Source organism: Paramormyrops kingsleyae, chromosome 8, assembly GCF_048594095.1.
Source record: "Paramormyrops kingsleyae isolate MSU_618 chromosome 8, PKINGS_0.4, whole genome shotgun sequence".
Taxonomy (NCBI): Eukaryota; Metazoa; Chordata; class Actinopteri; order Osteoglossiformes; family Mormyridae; genus Paramormyrops; species Paramormyrops kingsleyae.
In genome coordinates this window covers 32,440,379-32,465,643 of record NC_132804.1, presented here as the reverse complement: position 1 = coordinate 32,465,643, position 25,265 = coordinate 32,440,379, and the positions used below count along the sequence as shown (strand labels likewise).

The 25,265-nt window shown below is 40.7% G+C and overlaps 1 protein-coding gene and 1 long non-coding RNA gene across 4 annotated transcripts; one reads left to right on the top strand and one right to left on the bottom strand.

Moving 5' to 3' along the window:
• Positions 1–31: 31 nt before the first annotated feature.
• pcif1 (phosphorylated CTD interacting factor 1) lies at positions 32–22,972 on the bottom strand. Of its 3 annotated transcripts, none has more exons than XM_023796587.2 (16): positions 22,854–22,972; positions 21,337–21,475; positions 20,864–20,988; positions 20,591–20,728; positions 20,176–20,312; positions 19,667–19,821; positions 19,102–19,249; positions 18,713–18,796; positions 18,363–18,462; positions 14,484–14,646; positions 9,341–9,516; positions 8,773–8,859; positions 8,495–8,679; positions 4,867–4,960; positions 4,375–4,550; positions 32–3,794 (listed from the first exon to the last, which is right to left on the bottom strand). In XM_023796587.2, the coding sequence occupies exons 2-16, from the start codon at positions 21,458–21,460 to the stop codon at positions 3,515–3,517; spliced, it is 2,172 nt and encodes a 723-aa protein (XP_023652355.2). In that variant the 5' UTR covers positions 21,461–21,475; positions 22,854–22,972; the 3' UTR covers positions 32–3,514. The 3 variants fall into 3 exon arrangements, with proteins under 3 accessions (XP_023652355.2, XP_023652357.2, XP_023652356.2); XM_023796589.2 differs by having other exon boundaries at positions 9,341–9,513; XM_023796588.2 differs by having other exon boundaries at positions 22,523–22,938.
• Positions 21,371–25,134, top strand: LOC140592322 (uncharacterized). The gene is made up of 2 exons (XR_011992692.1): positions 21,371–22,046; positions 22,327–25,134. It is a non-coding gene; the product is annotated as an uncharacterized lncRNA (long non-coding RNA).
• The last annotated feature ends 131 nt before the right edge of the window (positions 25,135–25,265 follow it).

Here is a 25,265-nt window from a genome sequence, read left to right as displayed (position 1 = left end):
ACCTCCACAAAAAGAAGAGAGAGAGAACCAGTCATTAGGATTGTTTTAATGGTTGTTTTATGTCAAGATGTTGCTGGTTTATTAATGTGGAAAAGCAGTTACCTTTTATTTTACAATGCACAACCAACCCTTCCTGTAGATAGTAGAAAAACTGAAACCAATCACATTTCCACTGTCTTATTCAGTATTATTTCAAAACACATCTATAACAGTACAACACAGTGCTGCCAACTAGAGATATAAGTTGTGTAGGGAGATTTGAAATCCGTAATTTGTGTGTACTGAGGAGCATTAACAAAAAATTATCAAAATGCGTAATGTACTGCAGGATGCTATAAATGCCATTTACCGCAAGTCAGCAGATCTGAAAACTGACACACACAAACATAAATTAAGGCAGTGTCTGGGAGAGCTAATTTAAATTACTTATGTGCATTAACAAAATTAGCTTACACTAAGGGTCTATAGATGACATATTTCACGTGGAGCAAATGTGGTCCAACATGTTTTTAATGGTGTAAAGCGAAATAACTGCACAACACTGATAATCTATTGTCGGAGACTGGGTAGAATGGATTAATATGCATATACATATTTCTTTTCACCAGCTCTGCTCGTTGGTTGCACATAAAAAAGATATGGCAATTAGATTATCTACAATATAACACCTTAAGGGGAAGTGGACAGTGATAAATAATGGAATCTCAAACCTTAAACTTTATATATACACGTTATCACACATTAAAAAAAAGATGAAGACAATATATGATAAAAATTAACATGTACATAGACCCTAAAAACTAAATTTATATGAAGATAAATCTCATATATTTATATTTGTAAGTGAAAAATATCTGATCATGCAAAATAAATCCCAAAGAAAACATCCATATTTCCACCAGAACAAAAAAATTATAAAAATAAACTACAGGGGTATTTTTTGCTGGTTACACCTGTGTATTCTTGCATTCATAAACAATTATACTTTTACACATAGATTTTTTTTTCCACGTAACACTTTGGTTTAAAACATTTTCTATTTCATAAATTGTATAACTCAAAATTTGCTTTTGTAAAATTAACACAAATGTGAAATTCTGGGAAAAAAAAAAAACAGTGGAACAGCAAATTTATCTTCTACACATTTTGGTAAAACTGTAGCAAAGAGGGGGAAGTTATTCTGTACAGTATCTACAGGACTTTGCTGGTGACAGCGATATACACTGGGAGGACAGCTGTCTGGTGCTTGTAGCTGCAGTGAATGATGCATGGTTGGGATGAGGCCCAGCTCAAACAGGGCACCACGGCGCACATACATGAGGAATACAAGCTTATAATCAAAATGCCCACCATGATGACGTGTCATTCCAACAGCATTAACAAATGTAAGCCTTTCCCATTGCTTTTCCCCCTCCTTGAAACTGATCCATTTGAATACTAAATGAATTCCAAGTATATTTGCCGACACCATTCTAAATCCATTTTTTTTTGCCACAACTGACACCCCCCCCCCCACAAATCAATTATTCTACAATATACCAGGCGAGCCCTGAAACGACTCAATTAATGATTCTAACATGTCGACCGTAGCAAGGTTGCCCATTACAAAATAAAAGCCTTCCAATGAAAAAACACCAAATATTTAAAAATTTACATTCATAATGCTGCCCAGTGATAATCTCGTGCCTTTGTAAACATTTATACAAAATGAAAAGAAGTGTGTAGTACTCAAAAAAAAGAACAAAATTTGCATTTGGTTCTTATGCCATATTATGGGTCATTTACAGTAATCATAAAAGGATGCAAGATAATCTCCTACTTCAAATAATTTTGGAGATACAATTCATTCTTAATTTAAGGCATATGAGCATTTAACCTTCCATACTTATTATGAAACCAGCATTTTTTACCTGTTTCCAGACAAACTAGTTTGGGGGTAAGTAAATAGTGTAGAAGCCCAAAGAGAATCCCTCTCAGAGTACTATTCCAACCAAAGTTAAGTAGACACTGTAATTTGCAATTTTGCCAACCCAGGGTACTAGGAAGGCATTGTGAAAATGCCAGATATGTGTGGCATTTTAAAGTGGTGAACTACAAATGGGGCCACTCTTAGCTCAGTGTTTCATAATGAAAATCATCTCATTTAGCTGAATTTCAATGAATAACACCAACACAAAGCAAAGGGAAAGGCATTCAGTTTACATTATCTTGCTGTTGTGGGACTTAATGCTTAGTGTAATTTTAAACTGTAACTACAGACACATGAATGTATGAAAAAAAAAAATTAAAATAAAAAGCCATCTATTTCAAAACATGTCAGCAATGCCAACGCCTTTGTCTTCTCCCTAATCCAACCCGATTTCGCGTAAACTGCAAAAGTCTGGGGCCATGTCACTGCAGGTCATACAATTATACCGAACCCTTGAAGAGGCAAGTAACATGTCTTTTGCCTTTTCTACTCTACCATAAAGAGGGAACTTGAGGGGGTTTTAAAATGAAAAGAAAAGGAAAACATAGCTGCCTAAAACATGAACCCCCACCATTTCCAATGGCACGTCCACTGCCAGCTCTGGTCCTGAAGAGCACAGATGTGTTTGACCCTCATCGGGGAGGATTTTGCACCTGTCAGCTGAAGAGGTTAAAACGTCACTCTATGTGACAATCATTTTGACGAATACATTTTGTGAAAGGTGAATTCGAATAAATGGGCCAGAAATTTGGACATAAAGATCAGTTACACAAACTCTCAGTATGGGAATTTTTCATTTGACAGAGAACAACAGGTGAGTAATCCACAAGAAATACCTAATTATGTGAAATAGGGCTGGACAACCCAGGTCTGTAGAGAGCTGTGGGATAATGCAGGCTTCTTTTAAATTGGTAAACGGCTTACATCTCCAGAAACCCCCCTCCCCTCCCCCCTACTCGAGTTACTCTTAAGATCTAGGATTAAGCCAAAAAACCAGCACACCCCCAACCCCTGAAGGACCAGGGATTCTCTCCCTCTTGGGTAATATCTGGATTATTGCTATAGAGGACCAGTGAGGGGGGGGGGGGCCCTGCTGGGGAAAGAAAGCTTAAAAATGGGACAAAGGCAAAAGAGAAGCTGAACAAGATTGCCAACTCACCCCTAACTGGATTCTCTCCCAGCAACCAGGTTTAACTCCCAATTTTTTTTTGTTTAATCTGACCAGAGAGCACTGCCAGATATCATAGCACTAGTTTAAAAGGCCGATAAACAACTGACAGAATTACCAGATTAATAACGACAATGATAAAAAAATAGCTACTAATACTACTATTATTACTACAATTATAAAAACAACGACGACGACAACAATAACAACAGGAACGACAACTTAGTTAAACTAATATTAAATAATAGTCCAGGCAAAGAGAGTAAACAGATGCAGGCACCTTGCAATGCCATCCTGTCTGGGTTCAGACCCCAGAACCATCCGACAGCTTCCCTAGCTAGCCTAAGCTCAGAGCACTCCCTCTGCCCGTGTGTGGCCTAGACGCTCCCAGTGTCCGGGGTGCTTTTCTCCGTTTGGCTGGAACTGTCCTGACTTCCTGGGGAGTCCAGCGTCCCCACCGGTCTCATTTTGGAATCTCTGTCGCCCGTGGCAGAGCCGGTCGAGGGCCCCGGGGAGGCCAGGGAGCGGCCGGAGATGCGGTAGGCGGCTTGCAGCTCCTGGATGCGCTCAGCGGTGGGCTCCCACTTGGCGAAGCCGGCGGCGTTCTGGAGGAAGATGATCGCCGTACTGTGGACTGCCTTGTAGTACAGCTCCTCTCTGGGAAAGATAAGGCAGAGTTTCCATGGAGTTGGGCATTTGATACCTTCTAAAGACATCTTGCTTAAACTTGATTTTAAGCTTGTGATGTTCTATTTATTTATTTCTTGTGTGTTTCTGTATAGGTGTATTTATTGCATATGTGTATAACTGATTTTTGTTTTAAATGTAACTATTTGGTAACACTTTAAGGCCATGTTTTTGGTAATTTATAAACACATTCATAACAATACATTCATAAAGAATTAGACATGGCTGTATTTATCAAAAGGCATAACACATTATAGCCATCTATATTATGCATTATGAATGCTTTATGGACCTCTCATCTATAATGCACGACAGATACATTTGAACTTTGTACTGCATTATAAAAGTATGTATAGGGCATTATAGCTGAGAGCTTCATAAGGCACTCATAATACATAATAAACATGTCTATACATGCCTATAATGTGTTATGCCTTTTTCTAAATATTTATAGCCATGTTTATACTGCTTTATGAATGCATTATAATATGCTATGAATGTGTTTATAAATTATTATAGTTATTTCCATTATGGTAAATTAGGGGGGCACCTCTTGCAGATGTGCTGTGAGCCGCTACGGTACTCGTGCTCGAAAGCCTGCACAGTAAACTGGTGCCGGCGGAAGCGGCTGGCCTCCATGCGCGTCAGAGCGGGGGTGGGGGGGTCGCGCCACTCTGGGATGAAGATGATGAAGGACAGGGGCTCACTTGAGCGCTCCAGGAGCTTCTGCACCACGGGGGGGGGCAATCAACAGGTAAGTCAGTGTATTTGGCATGAGGACTGTGGTGGCAACAACAAAAATTGGTTTAACATTCCGATTTTAGCCACCTGTTTGGGCTGCACCCTGGAAATAGCTAACTGTTAACAGTACTAGCTGTCCAGATCTAGTCACTAACTTAGCATGGTTACCATCTTTGCATTGGTGTGTTGTCACAATAGACAAACTAGATGCTTTTGATAAGTGGAGTGACTGAGATTAACACTCTCGGCAGGGCAGAGGTAGAGTCCATGCAGGCCGCAGAGAGGGAGAAACCAGACGCACCTCAAAGTGGGTTACCATGGCATCCATCAGCTCCTCACAGAAAGGTGGGTTGGCCTCGAAGGAGCCACTGACAGGTGAGAAGCTCAGAAAGGGCCTGAGGAGGCAGATACAAAGGAGATTGTCCACGACTCATAGATATATACTAGTCCTGCTTCTAACAGAAATGGAGGACTAGGGTAGAACATTCGGTAACGATTTACACTGCAGCTCCATAATGCCTTTATAATACATTCATAGATCATTCATAAATTAGTATGCAAGAATATCTTACTATCCTAACGCAACAGCTTTAATACACATTAATAACAAACATCATATAATAAACATTATAATCATATGTTTCTTAATGTATATTACAGCATTTAAGGTATGTTAGGATATACTTGCATGCTGCTTATGAATGTTCTATGGACACATAATGAATGTATTATGAAAGTGCAGTTAATGTAATGTGCTACCAAACATTCTCCAAAATATTGCTATGGAAAACAAAGAGTGGTATGTGCGCACACATGTCTTCTCCCCATCAAACATTTAATTTGAGAATGAAAAATATCGAACAAAGACTATTTCCTAACTTACACTGTAAATTGGGGCTTCAAGTTAAGGCTTTCCTGGTTTTACTATAAAGCCAACAGTCAATTGCGATATACAAACCTATACCAAACCGGTCTGTTTAATCCATGGGGGAAACCACCATGAAAACGGTGAAACAGAGGAAAACTTTAAACCAATTATTAAAAGTATAATAGATAATTCTGAAAAGGAAAAATCATTAAAATTGCAAACCTAGCTAAAGTTTTTTTTTTCCTAACACAGAGTAAAAATGTTTCAGCAAAACTTTAGCTCCCCTGCGCTATAATGTCCACACAGAATTAAGGTATGAAAAAGCCTGATCTTAATCTAGCTTACTAGTAGTGATGTAGTCAAGACCACCTAAACCGAGTATCAAGACAGGGACAAGACCAAGACCAAGGCAGGCTAAATTAAGTCAAGATCAAAAACGGACTACATAATGTAACACGTTAGAAAACGTGGAGCATAGGTACCATCTTGGGGCTAGGCAGAATGGCCTAAAATTTGTATCACAGTATCATTTGAACAATGGATGTTTTTGCTTAAAATGTCAATATAAATTCTTGTTTTTCAAATAAGATACACCTTACTGGATGCATTTGAACTTTGTTAACCATTTGAAACCTATCCATTTTTGAGTGTTTTTCTATCCCTTTGATTTTAGGCTTATTACACAGTATGCACATGGGTTAGCCACAAATGCTTTATGGTTTTGTCGTCAGGACATTCTGGGCTGCTCAGATGAATCATAATTTGATGTGTAAATGCTGTGCTGACAGTCTTGAGGTCACCTTTATTATGTGGAAAAACTACTTGTGACTCTTGAAATTTCTCAATTTTTAGTCCCATAGAATATAAAAATTTGCAGGAACTACAAATATACATTTTACAATGACTATTTTACAATATCTTATAAAATGTTGAAATTAGAGTCTCTGTGATGGGGGAATGCAGGGGTTTCATTGGGGACCTTCCTGCGGCTTAGTTTTCTGAAGAAATACACGGTTAGTGTCAGGCGGAAATTAATATCTTTGATTTTGCATCCATTTGGTAACTTGCTGAAGTAGTCTGATAGACAGCAATGCATGGTCTTATATTTAATTGTATATATTTTTTATTACTTTATAACATTATTACTTGATATTCATTCATGATGCATAATACACGACTATATCGTTATGCCTTTTTATGAATGTTTATAATACTTTATGAATGTATAACGCAAGATCCATAATGTTAAATGTATAATGCAATATAATGACTGTTTTAAAGTGTTGCCAATATTTTTCCCCAGAGAAGTAGTGCGTGGATCATTGTGGAAGTGAACATGCACTTTGTTTTCCGCCTAAGGTGAAAATCATCGATATTTTATGGATTATTAGGGGTGCTTTTTTGTGGGGAAAAAAGGAAATATATGCCTCATTATGCACAGGATTTCAGCACACAACGCAACTTGGATGACCGGATTGAGTAATTTCTCTCGACTACAAACATATGTGATTCCTGTCTGTGCGTTATAACTATCCAAAGTTACGAGCCTAAGGTTAACGAGTGCGAAAATCAATGTATTTTACGCTTGTTGGGTTCTCAGCATTAACAAATATGGATATTAAGCTGTTGTGATGAATATTGAGACGTTTTAATAAGTGGTCTTGACTGGTCTTGAAATAAAACCTCAAGTCCTGTATGTCCGAGACAGACAAAATAAGACCAAGACCTAAAAAAGTGGTCTCGAGACCAGTCTCAATGAGTCTCGAGTACAACAACACTACTTACTAGCAATGTAAGGGCGCTGTTCCACTGCACTACTGTATTTTAGGTACTTTCGGTACTTCCATGAAGTACCAAAAGTATGGTACTTCTTTTGTGTCTGTTTTCCACTGGCGTAGAAACTGGTACCAGCGCCAAATGACATCATCAGTGATCGCCCCTAACTGACATCATCACAAAGCGCGACGTGGTATTTCTTTTGCTGAATTCAAACATGTTATTATGATCCTTCACTTTCCTGTAGTCCTGCTTAAGTTTTTTGATTTTCAAGCGGCATTGTTGGGTGTTTCGCGTGTGCCCCATTTCTTCCAAGCGGCTTGCTATTACAGCAAATACTTTATTATTCTGAGTCGTGTCATCCAAATCCCAGTGGATCTGTTCATCCGACCACATGGCGATTAAGCCTGAGTTTCCTCGTTTGTCCATCCTTCCGTTTTACTTTTTTATATTTTTGTTTCTACTGCTTTTTATTTAGTTTCTCGCTGTATTTTGTGTTTCAGCGGCAGGCTATCTGCATAACCATTCAACAGCAAATACGTTTGTAAGTCCCACCCCAAAGTACCGAAGTACCAAAGAAGTACCCCAGCTGGTTTGGCACTTTCGGTACTGGTACTCAACCGGAAGTCAATGGAAAAGCGAAAGTACCAAAAGTACCATACTTTGTGCGGTGGAAAAGTTCCCTAAGAGTTATATGTGCATGACATGCAATGCTGGTATTAATAAATATCACCACCCGGCTATTATTATTTGGAAGACAGCAGTACACTTCAGTTTCATTTTATTTGGAGGTTTGGTAAAAAAATGTGAATGTCATGTAGCTGGTGAATTTAAACATACTGGAAAATAAATAACTTTTATTATTTAAATCTGTTGCAAAGTTGGGTGTACAGCAACTCATTTTCAGTTAATTGTTAGTTGTTCCTCATTCCAGGCACAGAGCACTTTATTTTGAGAGTTATTTAAGTGAGAGAAGATCCGGTAGCTTAGTCTACTTTGGGGGGAATTTCTTTTATTATGAAAATAAAATTTAACAAAAAAGTTGGAAGAAGAGTTGGTTTTTGTTTGTTAATGCTGTCAATTTTAGTTCTAAGAAAGAAATTCGGAATCTGCAAAAATCAGTATCGACCAAGAAAATTGCACCCGGTGCATCTTAGCCCAAATGGGTATAAAGCACAGCTACACAGTAATAGGGACTAAACTGAAAACAATACCATACTTTAAAAAAAGTAGCTAGTGTCATAGAGCAAGGTTAGCCACAGTGAGCAATGGCGCCAAACCTCACCCTCGTGAGCCGAAGAAGCCATCAATGTCCGGGGAAGCGGAGCAGAACTGCTTGAAGTAACAGTTGAGTGGCGATGCAAAACACTCAAAGCTGACCCCGAACTGTTTGTTCAGAGCTTCGAACACCGGTACAGGCAGGGCCCCCTGCAAGCCTGTCCCCTCGTGCACGCCGGAGCCAAACATCACCTGCAGAGGAAGCACAGTCCACGGTGACAAGGGGCATTCTTCAGAGTTAGCGTTAGCTAAATAGCACCACTGCTAAAATGCACTTCCAATTACCTGGTATCTCTTGATAAGGCACCACACTCGTGAGAGGAACTTCTCAAACCTTTGATCATCAATGCAACTGTACCGGTATAGAAGCTCCTAAAGACAAGAACCAAAAGAAAAGAGAATTTAAGCCATGAAGAGCCCATAGTTGTGTTGTTTTGGGTTAGGACATTCTGGAAGGTCATCAGTTCAAATCCCATGACCAGCAGATTAACTGTATCGCTGTCGACCCTTCAGCATGACCCTTAGCCCTCAAAAACGGCTCCACTGGTGCGAGACAAAACTGGCTAATCCTGCGTTATTTGGCATGCTAAATATCTAGATGTTGTCGTTGACTCTAAGTCCTGTAGGTTTGAAAAGTATCAGCGCTACAGCCAATGAGCGCGCGAGACATGGGGTGAGGCAAAACCCAAAGGTAGGAGTTTCAAAAGGTGTTAAAAAGGCGCGCACACACGCAAAATAAGCAGATTACATGAAAGCTGTAATATTTAATACAACAGTTGGTTTCTTAATAAACACAGTGACATTGCACTAAACGGCTCACATCAACAAGATTCCCTAATTTTTTTCTCCTCACCAGTTTATTGAAGTAGTTCCGGTTGACCTTGACCATCTCGCCTTTGAAACGCAGACAGGCGACGTCATTTTCAAAGTGCAGCTCGACACGAGGTTGCGGGGGCGAGGGCAGGGCGAGTCGGACGGGATAGCAGTACACAAGTCTGTCCTGCACCTCCTGGGCTTCCACTCCATCTACTGGTCCAGAAACACGGGGAGGATCAAAGTGCAGGGTCAGTTCAATTTGAATATGGCGCCTTTTATAACAATGTTACTCCAAGGCACTTAATCAACTAATAATATTGTCACACATTCTTGTTGACTATTTAGTGTACAATAGTGTCCCTGGGGAAAGTTGGGGTTATGGCCCTTGCTGAAATACCCAACAGTGGCATCACACTGCCAATTTTGGGATCTGAACCAGCGACCCTTTAACCACAGACACACGATCCTAACCAGCAGTAGGTTTTGTTCCCCCTTTTGGACTGGAGCAGCAGGCGGCATAGGGATTTATGAAAAAAATCCAAATGTTTCACATTTCCCAGAAGCTCTTGGAAACAGAAGAAGACATACCAGCAGCCGAGTAAGGTAATTTGTCATTGTACAAAAACAGTGCTACAGTTTCTTGGCCACCCTGTAACTTGTGGTTCTTTAATCACTGAAATGCTAAAGGGTAACTAAACAGGTCGCAGGTTAATGTTTGGAGGGTCACTGGATTTTTACCCTTCAAAAAGTACTTAAGCTTAATTAAATCGTCATTTGTTTTCCCTGGGAACACCTATCCAATCAGTTGTACTGAATCTGGAGCCTAAACCAGACCACACAGGGTTCCTGTCCATCACAGCACACACGCTGTTAACCTTTTGATACAAAATATGCACATACAAATATTTACGTTTGTTTATATACCTTTATTTAGCTAATCCATGCATTTGTATAAATTATTTACAATGTATGAAGGGAGGAGACTTATTGTGACGGAAGGTGAAGTGGAGTGTGGGGTGGTGGAAAGTAGTTTTTAAATTTTTTTATTAAAGAGTAAAACGCAGTTTAGCAGTGTGTTAATTGCTAGTTAATATTGGTAGCAGAGGATGGCTGGTCATAAGATTCCGCCAACTTTTGACGAGGACAAGCCATATGAAAGCTGGAAGAATGAAGTCACGGTCTGGACAAGGGTAACAGAACTTGACAAAGAAAAATAAGCACTCACAGTCACTTTGGCGCTATCAGGGAGAGCGAGGGAAGCGGCGATGGAAGTGCCAGTAGATGATTTAAACGAGGAAAATGGCATGACAACACTGCTTAAAGTGCTTGATAGCATATTTCTAAAAGAGGAAAAGGATCGAACTTTGATTGCATTGGGAGAGATAGTAATGTCTCCATGATGGACTATGCAATTGAATTTGAACAGAGATATTCGTGGACGCGTAAGTACAACATGGAACTTCCCGACACTGTGTTAGATACTGCATGCTTGGAAGTGAAAGATCACCAGTTAGCGCTAACAGCGCGTACAGAATTAACTTTTGCCTCTATGAAATCGGCACTAAAGAAGATTTTTGGAGGGAAGCAGTCTGTTACAGCCATGGGAATTAGTTAAAATAATGCATATGCGACGGAGCACAGGTGACAGAGAAACAAACAGTGGTCCAAAAATGATCAACAAAAGACACCGCTGCCAGGTACCAACCCTCTGGACAGGTACGGGCGCAGATGGAAATGTGCAGTTTGCCAAAGCACTTTCCACTAGGCTAAAGACTGTCCGCATAAGGGTGATCAAATAAAACTGACAGAGGACTATAAAAAGGATGGCACTGAGGAGTGCAACATTACTCTCTTTGCTGAAGAGTCACCTACTGAGGCAGAAATCTTTATGACTGAATGCTTTGGATCCACAATAATAGATACAGCATGTACGTGCACTGTATGTGGAGAGGAATGGCTAGATAGCTACTTTACAAAAAACTTAGCCGAGGTGAGCTTACCACTCTGAAGGAGACAGAACAATACAGTCATAGGCCATCTAAGTTTGGTGATGGAAAAGTGATCCACTCCATAAAAAGGTTAAAAAGTCCTGCAAAAATTGGACAAACCAAGTCCAACATTGAGACTGAAGTTGTCCCAGGAAAAATCCCACTGCTTTTGAGTAAAGCATCCATGAAAAGAGCATGAACTCTGCTAGATCTAAAAAATGATAGAGCTGTGATGTTCAACTAGCCAGTAAAACTAGACTTAACCAGTTATGGTCATCATTGTGTGAACATTGTGGACAGAAAAGACAGAAGTGTAAAAAAAAGGATGACCATGTTCTTGTAGCTATTGAGGACACTTTGAATGAACACAGGTGTGAGGATTAAGGAATATCAGTGTGAAGAGGAAATATTGACAATCTCAGAAAAAACCAACAAAGCACAGAAACAAAAAAATACTGGTGAAACTCCATAGACAGTTTGGTCATGCTTCATCTGACAGACTAATGAGACTTCTATCTAGCTCAGGCAATAAAGACCCTGAATGTGCTACCTTTCTGCAGAGAATTATAAGTGAATGCGAAACATGTCAGAGATACAGCAGGACCACACCTAAGCCAGCTGTGGGCCTACCACTGGCATCTCAGCACAATGAAACTGTCGCAGTAGACCTACATGAACTTGAGCCCGGTGTGTGGTATCTTCACATTATTGACCAGTTCACAAGGTTTAGTGCAGGAAGCATTCTGACCACAAAGAGAGGTTCTGAAATAGTGAATCACTTAATACATGACTGGATAAGCGTGCATGGCCCACCTCAGAAACTGTGACAGTGGTGGAGAGTTCAACAATGGTGAGGTGAGAGATGGCACAGAATTTCAACGTAGAAGTAAAGACAACAGCTGCATACAGTCCATGGAGCAATGGACTGCTAGAAAGACACAATCAGACACTGACTGAAATTATAGTGAAGGTGAGATCAAGTAATGGCTGTGACTGGGAAACTGCATTGGACTGGGCACTTACGGCAAAGAACACCTTGCAAAATGTTCATGGTTACAGTCCTCATCAGTTGGTGTTTGGATTCTGTCCAAACTTGCCCTCTGTGCTGTATATTGAATACACCCCAATATTGAAGGTCAAACAAATTCAGTTGATGTATCAAAATTAGAACTATTAGCACAGATGAAAGTGAGGATGTATGGGTGACGAAAGATGTTTCATTTGGCCAGGGCCAAACAAGCTGAGATGAAGAGTTGGAGAGACAGCAATGTGTTCGAGGAAGTTCAGGATGAAGGACAAAAGGACTAAATGTGTGCACTCTGAAGGAGACAAGGGATTGATACAGAAAGCAAGATTAGTAGCTAGAGGTTTTGAGGAGATAGAAGTGTCAGAGCTACAAAAGGATTCACTTACATGTTCCACAGAGTCTCTTCGCTTACTTGTGTCAGTGATCAGTCAAAGGCAGTGGACACTTCACTCGATGGGAATAAAGTCTGCATTCTAACAGGGAACTGAACTGTCGCGTGATATTTTTATAAGACCCCCACCTGAGGCCAACTGTAAAGGAACACTGGAAGCTGAAAAGGTGTGTGTACGGTCTGGCAGATGCCTCACTGTACTGGTACAACAGAGTGAGAGAAATAATGCTACAAGCAGGAGGAAAAATGTCCAAAGTTGATCCAGCTGTTTTCTATTGGACAGATCAAGACTGTGCGATCACTGGGGTACTTGCCTGTCATGTAGATGACTTCATACGGGGAGGTATACTAAATTTCTCCAAAACGGTAATACCTGACCTCCGGTCTGCTTTTCAAGTTGGACGTGAGGAAGAATAAACTTTGTTACTACGGGCAAAATTGTTCAAATGCACCAAGAGAACTACATTCAACACATGCAGCCAATACATGTGGATCCTTCAAGAGGTGTTGAACAAGACTCCTCTCTCAATGAGGAGGAAAAGAATCAGCTTAGGTCAAAGATTGGCCAGATTCTCTGGGTAGCGAGACAAAGCCAGCCAGATGTCATGTTTGATGTTAGCAACCTGGCATCCAAACTAAAAGACGCAACCGTGCAGGCAATCCATAAGGCAAACAGAATAGTGTGCAAGCTTAAGTCCAAGAAAGTGGTGCTAAACTTTCAACACGGGCAGAGACAGCGCTCTCAAGATTGTCATGTTCAGTGATGCCTCATTTGGAAATCTTTCAGATGGAGGCACTCAAGGAGGAGTCAAAGAGAGTAAAGAGAGTGGTGGAAGCCCCCTTGCTGGAGTGACACTGGCGATGTCAGATGGAATTGATAATGCCGTGTTTCTTGCTACGTTGTTTTCTGAACTGTCCACTGGAGATGCTGAACACGCGGCACCTATGTGTGTCACAGACAGTCATTCTCTTGCTAATGCACTGAGGTCCACAAAGTCTGTCACAGAGAAAAGACTATGTCTGGAGATAAGCAGCATTAAAGAACTTATCCAAGCACAGAAGGTTTGGCATGTGTTGTGGTACAGCACAGAAGAACAACTTACAGACTGTCTTACCAAAGAGGGAGTATCAGCTCACCAGTTACTAAAGGTACTCAGTGAAGGACAATGGAAACTTGAATAAACAAATTACTTCTCAAAAGGGAAGAGTTACTGTTTACACTGTTTTTAGGTGATGTTCATTCTTAAGGTGTAATAGAATGATATTCAATTTTTTTTTTTTTTTTAGTGAGTTTCAGTGAGTTTGTTAAGCTTTTGATACAAAATATGCACATACAAATATTTATGTTTGTTTATATACCTTTATTTAGCTAATCCATGCATTTGTATTAATTTCTTACAACGTATGAAGGGAGACTTTTATTGTGACGGAGGGTGAAGTGGAGTGTGGGGTGATGGGAAGTAGTTTTTTTTGTTTTTTTAATTAAAGAGGAGTTGGACGAAAACGGAGTTTAGCAGTGTGTTAATTGCTAGTTAATACATGGCACACTCACACTGGGAAGACTGCAGAATTTCCTGGGTAAAACCCGGAAAATGCTGCAAGAACCAGCAAACTCCATGCATAGTTACAACACCTGCTTGTACACAATAGTCCAAAGCATCAGTTACTCAACTAAAAAAAAATGCTAATACTTCATACCACCTCAACATTTGGCTCACCTACATAATTTACCCTGAGAGAGCAAAACTGAAGCATAAATGGCTTTGTGACTCACCGGTGATGTTGCAGTCTTTCAACAGGGCCTGATGTGACTGCCGAATGCGGCGTACATACTCTGTGGAGATGTGATAGATCTTTGTACAGATGCCTTCTATCGAATCCTTGGCAACGGCGGCCACATGAGGGCCACACTGTTTGCGTAAGTGCTCTAGACGGTCCTGTAAGTCAGAACAGCACACAAGTACCACGATTAGCACCACAGAATCCGCTCGGTTCGATATTCGGATCAGTATCGGTGCAGATCCACACCTATTTGACAGATTGGGTGCTGGCCATACGTAAATCGATCCACGTCCGATATTTTAGTTACTGGCAGTCTGTAGATCATGTTAAATGTATTTGCACAATCAATTGCACAACACCTCTTTCCAATTTTAGATGTGCTTTTTGCGGCATTCAAGCTGAACGCTAATACTGCCAGTCAGTGTGCGGTGACGCTGTTATGTCACGCGCATACCCATTTTATGCACTCACTGCAGCTTGTGACACACGAGGGGCTGCTATTAAAACAAAGTGACGCTGTTGCCAGAGGGAGAAAAATTGTGGGGCATTTTAAGCATTCGCCACTTACATATATTTTCCTGGAAGATATTCAATTTGAACTGCAAAATGCCTCAAACACACTTAAAACAAGATGAACAGTACGTTATGTATGTTACTAGTAGTCTAAATTAGTAATTTTAATCTCTATTTACTATAGATATTAATATTATATATTTATACTTTATGTATTATTTCAATACAGTAAATATAAAGCAAAAAAAAAAAAAGAAGAGAGCTCTTGCATCGGAATCTGTATTGGTATTGGCAGGTGTGTATCTAAATTGGATTGGAAAAAAATGTGGATCGGCCCATCAAAAGAATCAACAACTGTATTTACAGAAACAGTGTCACCATAAAGAATGTCCTTACAAGCGGCCTGGTGCAGGTTCTGCAACACCTCGCACTACCAGTCCCTCCAGGAGGTACTTAAAACAGCAGATAGAGCCCCCCGATATCACATCGTGACGTAATCATGATTATATGGCGCATGCACAATAATCCACAGGGCTTTAGATAACGGGTGAAACATTGGTCCAGACGATGGCTTTTCGTTACTTTATGGACATTTGCTTACGCCCACAATTTGGTAGGCAGAAATGATAACGAGATGTGTATTGTGACACCCAAAGGTAAGTATTAATTTGCCATAGGTTTATTAAATTCAGTTAGTGGAACACTCCATATGGGTGCTGTTTTGGTAAATCATGAAAGCGATAAACACTGAAGTGGCGGTGAAGAAAGGGACAGCTCAGCAACCACAACATCTTTTTAAAGAGGAGATACAGTGGATAAATAAGGTAAAAAGGTGGTGGTGGTACGTTTTGCAGTTTGAAGTCAGACACGTTTATTAAACAAAGATATTCCGAATTTATATAGAATACTAACTTTTGGGGGTCATATTATACCTCCTAAATATTTTAGGTGCACTACTAAACTGCTTACCAAATTGTAGGCCTACGTAAATGCCCATATAGTACCAAAACACTGGCGTCTGAACAAATGCTAAGCCCTGGTGATTATTGTACTTGCGCCATATAATCGCGATGAGATATCATGCAGCCCTAACAGCAGTGCTGATCACCAGGACCACTCTGCCTTCTCTGCTGGACATTTTCAATGGCCGCTGAATCCAGAGGCCACTGGCATCATCAAGGACCATCGCACCCCTCTTGCAGATTCTATGCTCCACTGCCATCTGGTATGAGGTTCTGTAGCCTCAAAGCCGGGACAGTGAGGATAGAAACAGGTTTTTTTTCCCCTCACACCATTCAGCTGCTAAACAGCATGGGTCCTCCCAGGCTAAGTCTAGATCTCGTTAAAGGACTGATAACTATCTAAATCCATTTATTTATTGCACATTCTAATTCAATGGAAAACATCTTACCAATTTTCACAATTTTTTTCCCCTATCAAGTAGTCAACTGTATCTCTCCAGCAGTCTTAACATGTATTAAAATATCACTTCTATATTATGTCTATGCCTTAGTATTTATATTCTGTTTATTACTATATCTCAATTCATTTGCACTACAACCAACAAGAACATTATTTCAGCTCGTTGTTTGATTCCATGCATTATATATCCGAACCTGACAATAAGAGACACTTTCACATGAGAATACCCATGTTTTTTCAGTAAAGTCCAACAAAAGTAGTGAAATATAAAAGCAGGTGTAATTAGCTGAAAGTATAGTCATGTGGTGAAATTTTTGTAATTGACACTAGAGGCTGTGCGATATGACCAAAATCTCAAATCCCGAAAAGTGCACCTCGCATTTATGGATGTTTTCCTACAGATCAGTTGCAGTTGGGGGGGGGGGGGGGGGGGATCTGCAAAAAAAGCAGAGTGAGGTCACAAATGTACCACGATCCACAAATGGATGGGAAGTGATCCACAAATATGCAAAACCCTTTTCACATATACAAATCGCTCCATATTTTTGTGGATATGATTTTACACAACAAAAAAAAATTTAAAATACACACGTACATTTGTGGCTATGATGTATTTTTTTTTTCCTAAAGATCAGTTGCAGTATATGGAGCCCCTAAGAGGTCTGGGTGGGAAAATATTTTTTAAATAGTTTTGCGTTCCCTCACAATACTTTTCCATTACTAATAATACTGTGTCCATTTAAAGTACAAAAGATGGAATTAATGGACTAGGATAAACCTAAACAATACAGACATGTCCAGTTGTGTGCTTTAAGCATTAAACTATAGGGGACAATGCACACTATGTAATTTTCATACATGTGTTTTTAAACGTATATACTAATTATTGCACTGTGTCCATTCACCATCAGTGATTGTAAACAAGACAGCTGGGCTACTGAATGTGAAATGCACACACAAACACTGAAATATTCATTCATATTTGCCCATAAAGAAATCTGGAAAGCCAAGGGGTGGTGTTTGCTTTTGTTGAAAGACATTAAAGGTGAAAAATTGAATATAAAGCTAACTTTACTATGGAGTCATAACTAAGGTTTAAACCCAAACCTACTTTCCCACAGTGCAATTATTAATAAATATGTTTAAAACACATTATATTAAAGTTACATGGTGTACATTGTCCCCCATGCCGTCATGTTACAGCAAATAGCAAGTGGGCAAGTGTAGTGGGATCACAAAAGTATTGCGAGTGAAAACAAAACTATTTCAAAAAATATTTTTCCACCAAGACCTCTTAGGGGCTCTGTAGTGGTACGAACCGGACAAAAATCTACAAATCAATAGGAGGGACGTCACAAATGTAACACGATCCACAAATAGACAGGACATGATCTACAAATGGGCAAAACACGTTTCCCGTGTACAAATCGTTCTCTATTTTTGTGGATATCAGTTTACACAACACAAATAAATATCTGTGAATCTTGGTACATATTTGTGGATTGTCTTTTGTGGGTTACAAATAATTAAGTCCAATAAAATCTTCCATTCAAGTGCCTCGTTCCATGTGGTGACGTGTAACCTTGCAAAACTGCCATCCAAATGATGAAGAAATGTTACCGTAAACAGTCAATTTTGCAACACTACGAAATAAACAATATAGCATAATATGAAACGAGACGTTATTTTGTCACCAGAATTACGTCGTCATATCGCACAGCCCTGATACCATTAACCGATTTAAGATTCTTAACCAAATTAAGAATTTTTCCATCTTTTTATATAGCTGAGTATTTAACTGGAAAAAGTCAAGAAGTACCACAGAGTAACAGGGGTGCAATTACAGTCCCCAGTTAGAGGACTTAACTGGCAGACACTGAGATATGTCCTTAAGCACTATACCATCTGCAGAACAGATCGGGGGTTGGACTCATACCATGTAGTCCTCCTTGCTGGCAGAGTGGTCTTTCCTCAGCCAGTTGATGGTGTCCTCCACGTTCCACTTGACCACCTTCCTGCTGTCTGGTGTGGCATTCCTGTAGGAGCAACAAAGTTAATCCCAAAATGCTTTGAGATTATGCTTCCTGCAACCCTGACTAGGACAAGCAAAAGGACGGATGGACAGATGGATGAGATTACACTGACAAACTCCAAGCACAAGCTAAGCATTTTACCGTTAAAGGATGTCAGTTTTTCAGGTCCTACCCATTATTACCACCAGTTTGGTTTGCACAGAACATGACTAGCAGTCTTCTAACATGACACACAAATACTTCAGAAAAATACCTTGATTCAATCATTTTTTTCGCAGCCTCTGCATACTTCAGCAACAGCTTTCGAGCTTCCTCCTTGTACTTAATGCGAGATAACCTGAAACAAAATTTAAGCACTAATGCATTTAACATAAAAACTGCATTTTTCTCACTAAAGGTTTTAATGAGTGAAATACACCCATGTGACAATGGTAAACCAGGCCTGGCCTCAGCTTCGAAATGTTGAGTGTGTCACAAGATTATTTAAAGGGGGCGGGGCAATGGCAGGGGCGGGGCAATGGCAGGGGCGGGGCAATGGCAGGGGCGGGGCAATGGCAGGGGCGGGGCAATGGCAGGGGCGGGGTCAAGCAAGTGAAACAAGGCCTGTGGCAAATCATCTTAAAGGTCAGAGGCAGTACTGACCTGATGGGGATGTCATTCATGACCTCACGAAACATGGACGGGGAAATGACGGGGTCACATTCACTGGGCAGCAGGGGGTCCGGGCCCTTATCCACCACCTTCCGCTCAAGCAGCCAGCGGTTGAACGACTCTCTCGGGGGCTCGATCCCTGGGTGGATCAAGCACGGTCATGTCTGAAGCTTTTACACATCAAAATATTGAAAAAATCAAAGTATCCTCAGCATCAATGTCACCTAGAAGTTGGATTTGATTATTATTATTATTCCTTTAAACGGTGCCATAAAAATTAAGAGGAAAATGCTAATATTGTATTTTAAAAAAATGCAGGACAGAAGATTGCATAGTATTTAAACCTGGACCTAACTTACTGTAAAAACCTACGTGACCAACTGCTTCACTTAAAATATTCAGCTGATGAAAGTTGAATTGTAAACTAGATACATAGCTATAAAAGCACATAAACATAAAATGTCAGCATCATTAATAAAACAGTAATAAACAAAGCACTTGCATAATCAGAATGAGCCTCTAGAGGCTTCTGCTGGCTCTTCTGGAGCGTACGCACCCTCCCGCTGGCTGCAGAGCTCATGGTAGTGCTGCCGGAGCTTGGTGGTCAGTTGTGCCCTTTGAAGCTCCATCTCCGGGTGGGGAGGCAGGTAATCGGCGGGAGCCCTCTCTCGGATCACGGCGTTGGTCTGCACGTCCAGGTCCCAGTACACTCTGCAAGGATGTGTGGCGACAAGAGTATTCACAGGAGGGACAGGGAAAATGCCGACAAGTGCTACACTATGGGGGCTAATTATTCGGACCCACCGAAGCCTAAAGTACTGTGAAAGCCTTGTGTTAGGATACCAGTGCAAAGCACTTCTGCATAAGCACCCCAGGAAGTGCACTTTTACGTTTACATTTATTTAGTAGATACTTTTATCCAAAGCGATGTACAATTGAGAAAGCAGGGTCAACCAGTCTCTGGAGCAACTAGGGTCAAGAGCCTTGCTGAAGGGCCCATTTGCCCACTCAGCCACACACGGCCCGCACTTATGCGAGGCAGCCCTCGAACGCTGATGTACGTACGCCGTCGGACGGTAAGGTGCGGGCGGGGGCAGGACGGGCATCTGTTTGTCTTCCGCTGTTGAGCTCCATGGCTTAGCCCCAGGAGTACTGGGGGAAATGGGGACCGTGGGGGTTGTCGGAGTGACGGGAACATCAACCTGGTCATATTGGGACAGAGATGAAAACCATAAAACCACAGGCAAAGGGGTAGGGCATGGAACTGACTCATTGGCTTTTGAGATATTTTGCTGGGATATTTTAACAAAAACAACAACCTGCAAAGGGTCCTTTGGGTTGCATTCTACAGTTTATTTCACATTTTAAAAAGTAATCGTGAACTTTTGGTGGGTGTTTAAAATTAACACATTTAATATAGCAACAAACAACTGAGGCAGACTGTATATACAGTTTATCCACAAGGCAATGCATGACTCACCCGAGGCCTTTTGAAACTATTAGGGTTTCCCTGGGGAGTCTCCTCCGATAAACGTCTCTTGCGCTGTCCATTCCCAAGCCCAGGATCCGCCACCACTTCCCCAGAGGCTGGAGCAGCATTCAGACCCAGCGGGTCAGACTGTAAAGACAGCAGCGACACGATCATCGGCGAACTGACATGAAACGGACAGAGTTACACCAGGCAGCGGTTCTCTAATTTACCTGATCGACAGTTATGGCTATTGTGTTTTGACGCAAAAGGGGCGGCACTCACAATGACATCATGCTGCCCCAGCACAGGCATCTCCCACAGGGACTGGTTGGTGAAGCGGTTGAAGTAGTACGGTCGATTCTCACGCTTGCTCCAGCACTTGGACCAGCCAGCCTGGATGAGCTCATCTACAAAGACAAGGAAAACTACATTCATCCATTCAATCATAAAACCATCATCTAAAGCAGCCGATTGCGCTATCACTTTTGCTGTTACTAGTAGCTATAAAATCCTACTTGTCAATTACTGCAATTAAAACGAAATTTCTTTTTACTCCATTCTGTCAATCAATCATCAATTCAATCCTAAATTGACAATGATTCTGCATTACACATGATGAGCTTCAAATAGCTATAAAACTCTACTGGTTAATTAGGGGAATTTAAATAATAAAAAATAATAATCTATTTCCCTTGTTGAAAACATCCAAAGTGATGAGAGGGAACTCCTGTGCTGAAGGATAAACGTTTAGCCACCTGGGAGCTCTTGCACGGGCTTGCTGGTGGAGGGCAGGTGCGGATGCCCTTGCGAGGAAGAGCCAGACGGAGACATCATCAGCGCCGAGTCTCCTTTCAGAGTGCCGTGGTTTTCAGTTGTCATTTCTCCTCATCTGTCCTGTACATGCATATATCCAGAGACTTGAACCAATCTCTTTAAACTGGCATTTTAAACATAATGGTTAAACGACAAACATATCATTGAGTCGATGGTTCAAATCCCTGGATGGGACCACAGCAAGGTACCCAATTTGCTTCAGGTAAATCTTCATCGTTATATTAAAGTAATTAATTAGTTAAAATCTCGGTTCACTGAGAATTAAAGTAATCACTGTAAAATAAACGTTAGAAACTTTGAATAAGAACTTGCAAATCGATCCAGAAAGTTAGTCTGGAGTGTGACAATTATCGTGTCACTGTGTATTTCGATTACTTAATCATTTGCTGTCATGTTTCTAAAGCCTCAACATTATTCTTCTTTTTATTCATCCTGCCATTATGTTTTACACGCGTTTAGAAAGCTAACAGACATCTTGTAAAGTCGTAAAAAAAACTCCCTCGAGAACCAGTTTAGCAACTGCATTGTCAAGCCGTCCGTACTAATTGTCCGCAACGGCTGAAATCCAACTCAGATATAACATCCTAAAGAAAAATCCAGACGAATTGCGAACCACTGCATTCGTGCCACGGTAATTAATCGTTTGGGAAGGGGATGACTGGGGCAATTTCGTATTACAAAACATTTTAGTAAACCAATCTTTTTTAAAATAAAAAAACGGGTTAGCTAGGTTGTTAGCAGAATTGCGTGTTAACTTCGAAGCTTGTTATCGGTTTGTAATTGGTGTGCAGATTTGACATGGGGGAAATCGAGGCCATCATCTTCAGTTTATTCAACGGTATATGCCAAACGTATTTATAAACATTAGAAAGCGCCTTTTCGCTTTGCTCCTCATTGCTAACACAAATCAGCGGTAAGGAGGACACGCATGCGCCTGCTTCGCCGCCCACCCCAGAAGATCGAGCCGCCCGAAAACAAATACAAAGGAGGAGGGGAAAAACCCTGGGCGGCTGCACCGCGCAACAAAAGGCAACAGGAACATCGCTGACCCCAGACTGGGGGGAAGACGCGAAAAAGAGCGAAAATACGGTAGGGAATGGCCCCAACCTTATAGATCGGGGCGCATAAAGGAGAGGAATCGATGCGAGTAGCCGTACACGGGGTTAAACATGGAAAAGGTGTTCAAAAAAGGTGCGGCTGATCGCCTCGGCTCCTCGAAAAGGCGGCCAGTTTTCGGCGCGCGCGCTGCTCTGGGGAAGTGTAAACAAGATGGCGCGCGCGCTTCGCGCAGAGCCGCCGCGCTCCCCTCACAACATATCTCTTGTTTATTACGTACACTGCACAAGCGTGCAGAATCCGACCAGATATTCCCAGACCCCATCCATTCCGCCACACGTCCTTGCAGTCGTTATCCGACTTCCATGCCCAATTCCCTTACCTTTGAGAGGTTTGTTGGGAATCCGGTACAGGCTTTACTCTATTCAATCCAGACCCGCCTCCGCCTCTCCCTCCCCACCGTCTCCGCCATCTTGTATCGGGGACCCGGGCCGGGGTATTGCGCATGCACCAGTTTAATCGACGCGCCACTCGTTTTCGGCGTAGGTAAGTAGCCATGTTAAGTGTGGCAACAGCAAAGTCTATCAGAGAATGCATGCAATTATGTACTATGAGCATGCAAAAATGCAACCGATAAATGGGAAATAATTATTTGCCTTAATGTAATCAATGATTTTATTTGTAAATTGATTCAGCATTTCAGTCACAATTTTATCTTATACCTTTATCTTATATTTATTATGTATTTTATGTTTTATATTTGTAATGTATTTTTATTTAATGTTAACTATGCAGTTGTTCTCCTACTTTACAAACAAAAGATTCATGCTTAACAGTTTTTCAAGCCTTGTCTTTTGCCCACTAAAGGAGCCAGAAGTCTAACCAAATCAAAGGACGAAAGTCACTTATGTGTTGTTAAAAGAACATTTGCCTAACCAAATAAAAGTTCAATATTTATTGTGTAAGGGTGCTGCAGTATGGAGTAGTACATTTCCGGACGTTGTGAGTTTGATACTCTCTGCATCCATACTGGAATTGTAACGGTTATATCATTTTCAGTTCGGAACGTATAATGTTCTGATTCAGCTAATTCAGAAAAGTTTTGTTTTTCGCGTAACATGGGATGTTCTTGGAGATTGCCCAGTTGCATTTAATTCTGCAGTGAGCTTACAAATATTAATCCTTTTCTCTGATGAGTTACATGTGCCTTGTATTAATATATAAATTTGTTTTTTCTTTAGATTTTTTTCTATTGCCATGTTCATTCTTGTCTACGTTAAAGAGAAGATACACGAAATGCAATCTGACTGTTTCCTAATGGAATTATGTTTAATTGTGATTAGATCTCAGCTATTTGTTTCTACCATTAAGAAAGAAAAAGGACTCTGGCGATGAACTCAGGATGCCGTCAACCAAAAGCCAGGTGACCGAAATGAAAGGGCGCCCTCTGCATTGCTGTTGTATTTACAGTGGTACCTCGGCTCACGAACTTAATTCGTTCGAAGACTCAGTTCGTGACCCGAAAAGTTCGCGAGCTGAATTATTTTTTCCCATTTAAAATAATGTAAATACAAATAATTAGTTCAAACACTTAATTTTTTTTCCACTTTTTTATGTTTTTCTGTGACCAAGAATATAGACTTAAATTAAAATAACCTTAATTAGATATGTGACTGTTAAAAACCATCACAAACATGTTTATCAATCACTGAAAGGTACCGCTATAACAGAACGTTCTCTCTCTATATATTTTTATTTTTTCAGATATTCGACCTCTGAAGAGATATAATAAAGACATACATCTAGAACAAGTTTTTTATACATTCCACACCCGTACTTGGGCATGATGTACACTTCTTCGTGTTTCGGGTGGTTCTTTGGGGCGCTTTTGGGGGATGTTTGTGTGTCGCAGCCTGAAACACGGTTCGCGAACCAGTACAAACCAGTACATCTGGTTCGTAACACGATTTGTTCATGGACAGGACTGTTCGGGGGTCGAGGTACCACTGTGTTGTTGATTTTTGATGACCAATTTTAACCTTTTTGTTCTTAGTGCAGTAAAACTTGACATTATTATCATCAGGTCAAATTCCTGTGTACTTGTACATTTGGTAAAAAAAATGATTTTGATTCTAACAATTCAAGATTTTCAGTTAAGCGCGATTCAGTCCTGTCACTGATGAAAGGTTTGGTGGTGAGAGTGATAAACTCCCCACGGATCCATCAAATGATGTGGGTCAGTATTCACAGAAAAATCTCTGCTTGACTTGTATGGTTCCCCAGATCTGTCCTGCTCCCTCCGTCCCAGAACTCTGCTCAAATGTGGCAGTTAAGCAAATCAGTCAATGGACCAAATAGCCTGTCTACATCTTACCTTGAGACTCGCTCATTGTGTGTCTGCCTTTATTTGTATTTGATGGAATCTTGGTTGCTATACAAGAATTATAAATCCCAGTTGGTGTCATCTTCAATATCTGTCAGGTGCCTGTTTGAGTCCACTTTCGTGAAAACTTTCGTGGTCTGTTTGAATGGCCTCATGTGACCTAATTCCTATTTCTGCATATGGAGACCATATGCATTTCTTAGCCTTTGGCACCAGTCGCAGTAAAGTTCTGTTTAAAAAAAATGTTTCATTCATTGAATAAAAGTTAAACAAAAAGTAACTTTGCTGTCCTGTGATGTCATGTCCCAAAAAGAGGCACAGTGAGTCTTGTGTTCCACCATACCACATTGCCAAGAAGTCACGTGCTTGTGGTTGTACAAGCAGATTTTCAAAAGGTATTTTTTAAGCGAC

What these genes read in the sequence shown, in the direction of transcription:
- pcif1 (XM_023796587.2), bottom strand. Translation starts at nt 21,460, where the DNA reads ATGACAACTGAAAACCACGGCACTCTGAAAGGAGACTCGGCGCTGATG. An exon ending in GCCTTATCAAGAGATACCAG is followed by an intron (nt 8,680 to 8,772) that starts GTAATTGGAAGT and finishes CTTCCTCTGCAG; the next exon opens with GTGATGTTTGGCTCCGGCGT. An exon ending in GGCTTCTTCGGCTCACGAGG is followed by an intron (nt 4,961 to 8,494) that starts GTGAGGTTTGGC and finishes CTGCCTCCTCAG; the next exon opens with GCCCTTTCTGAGCTTCTCAC.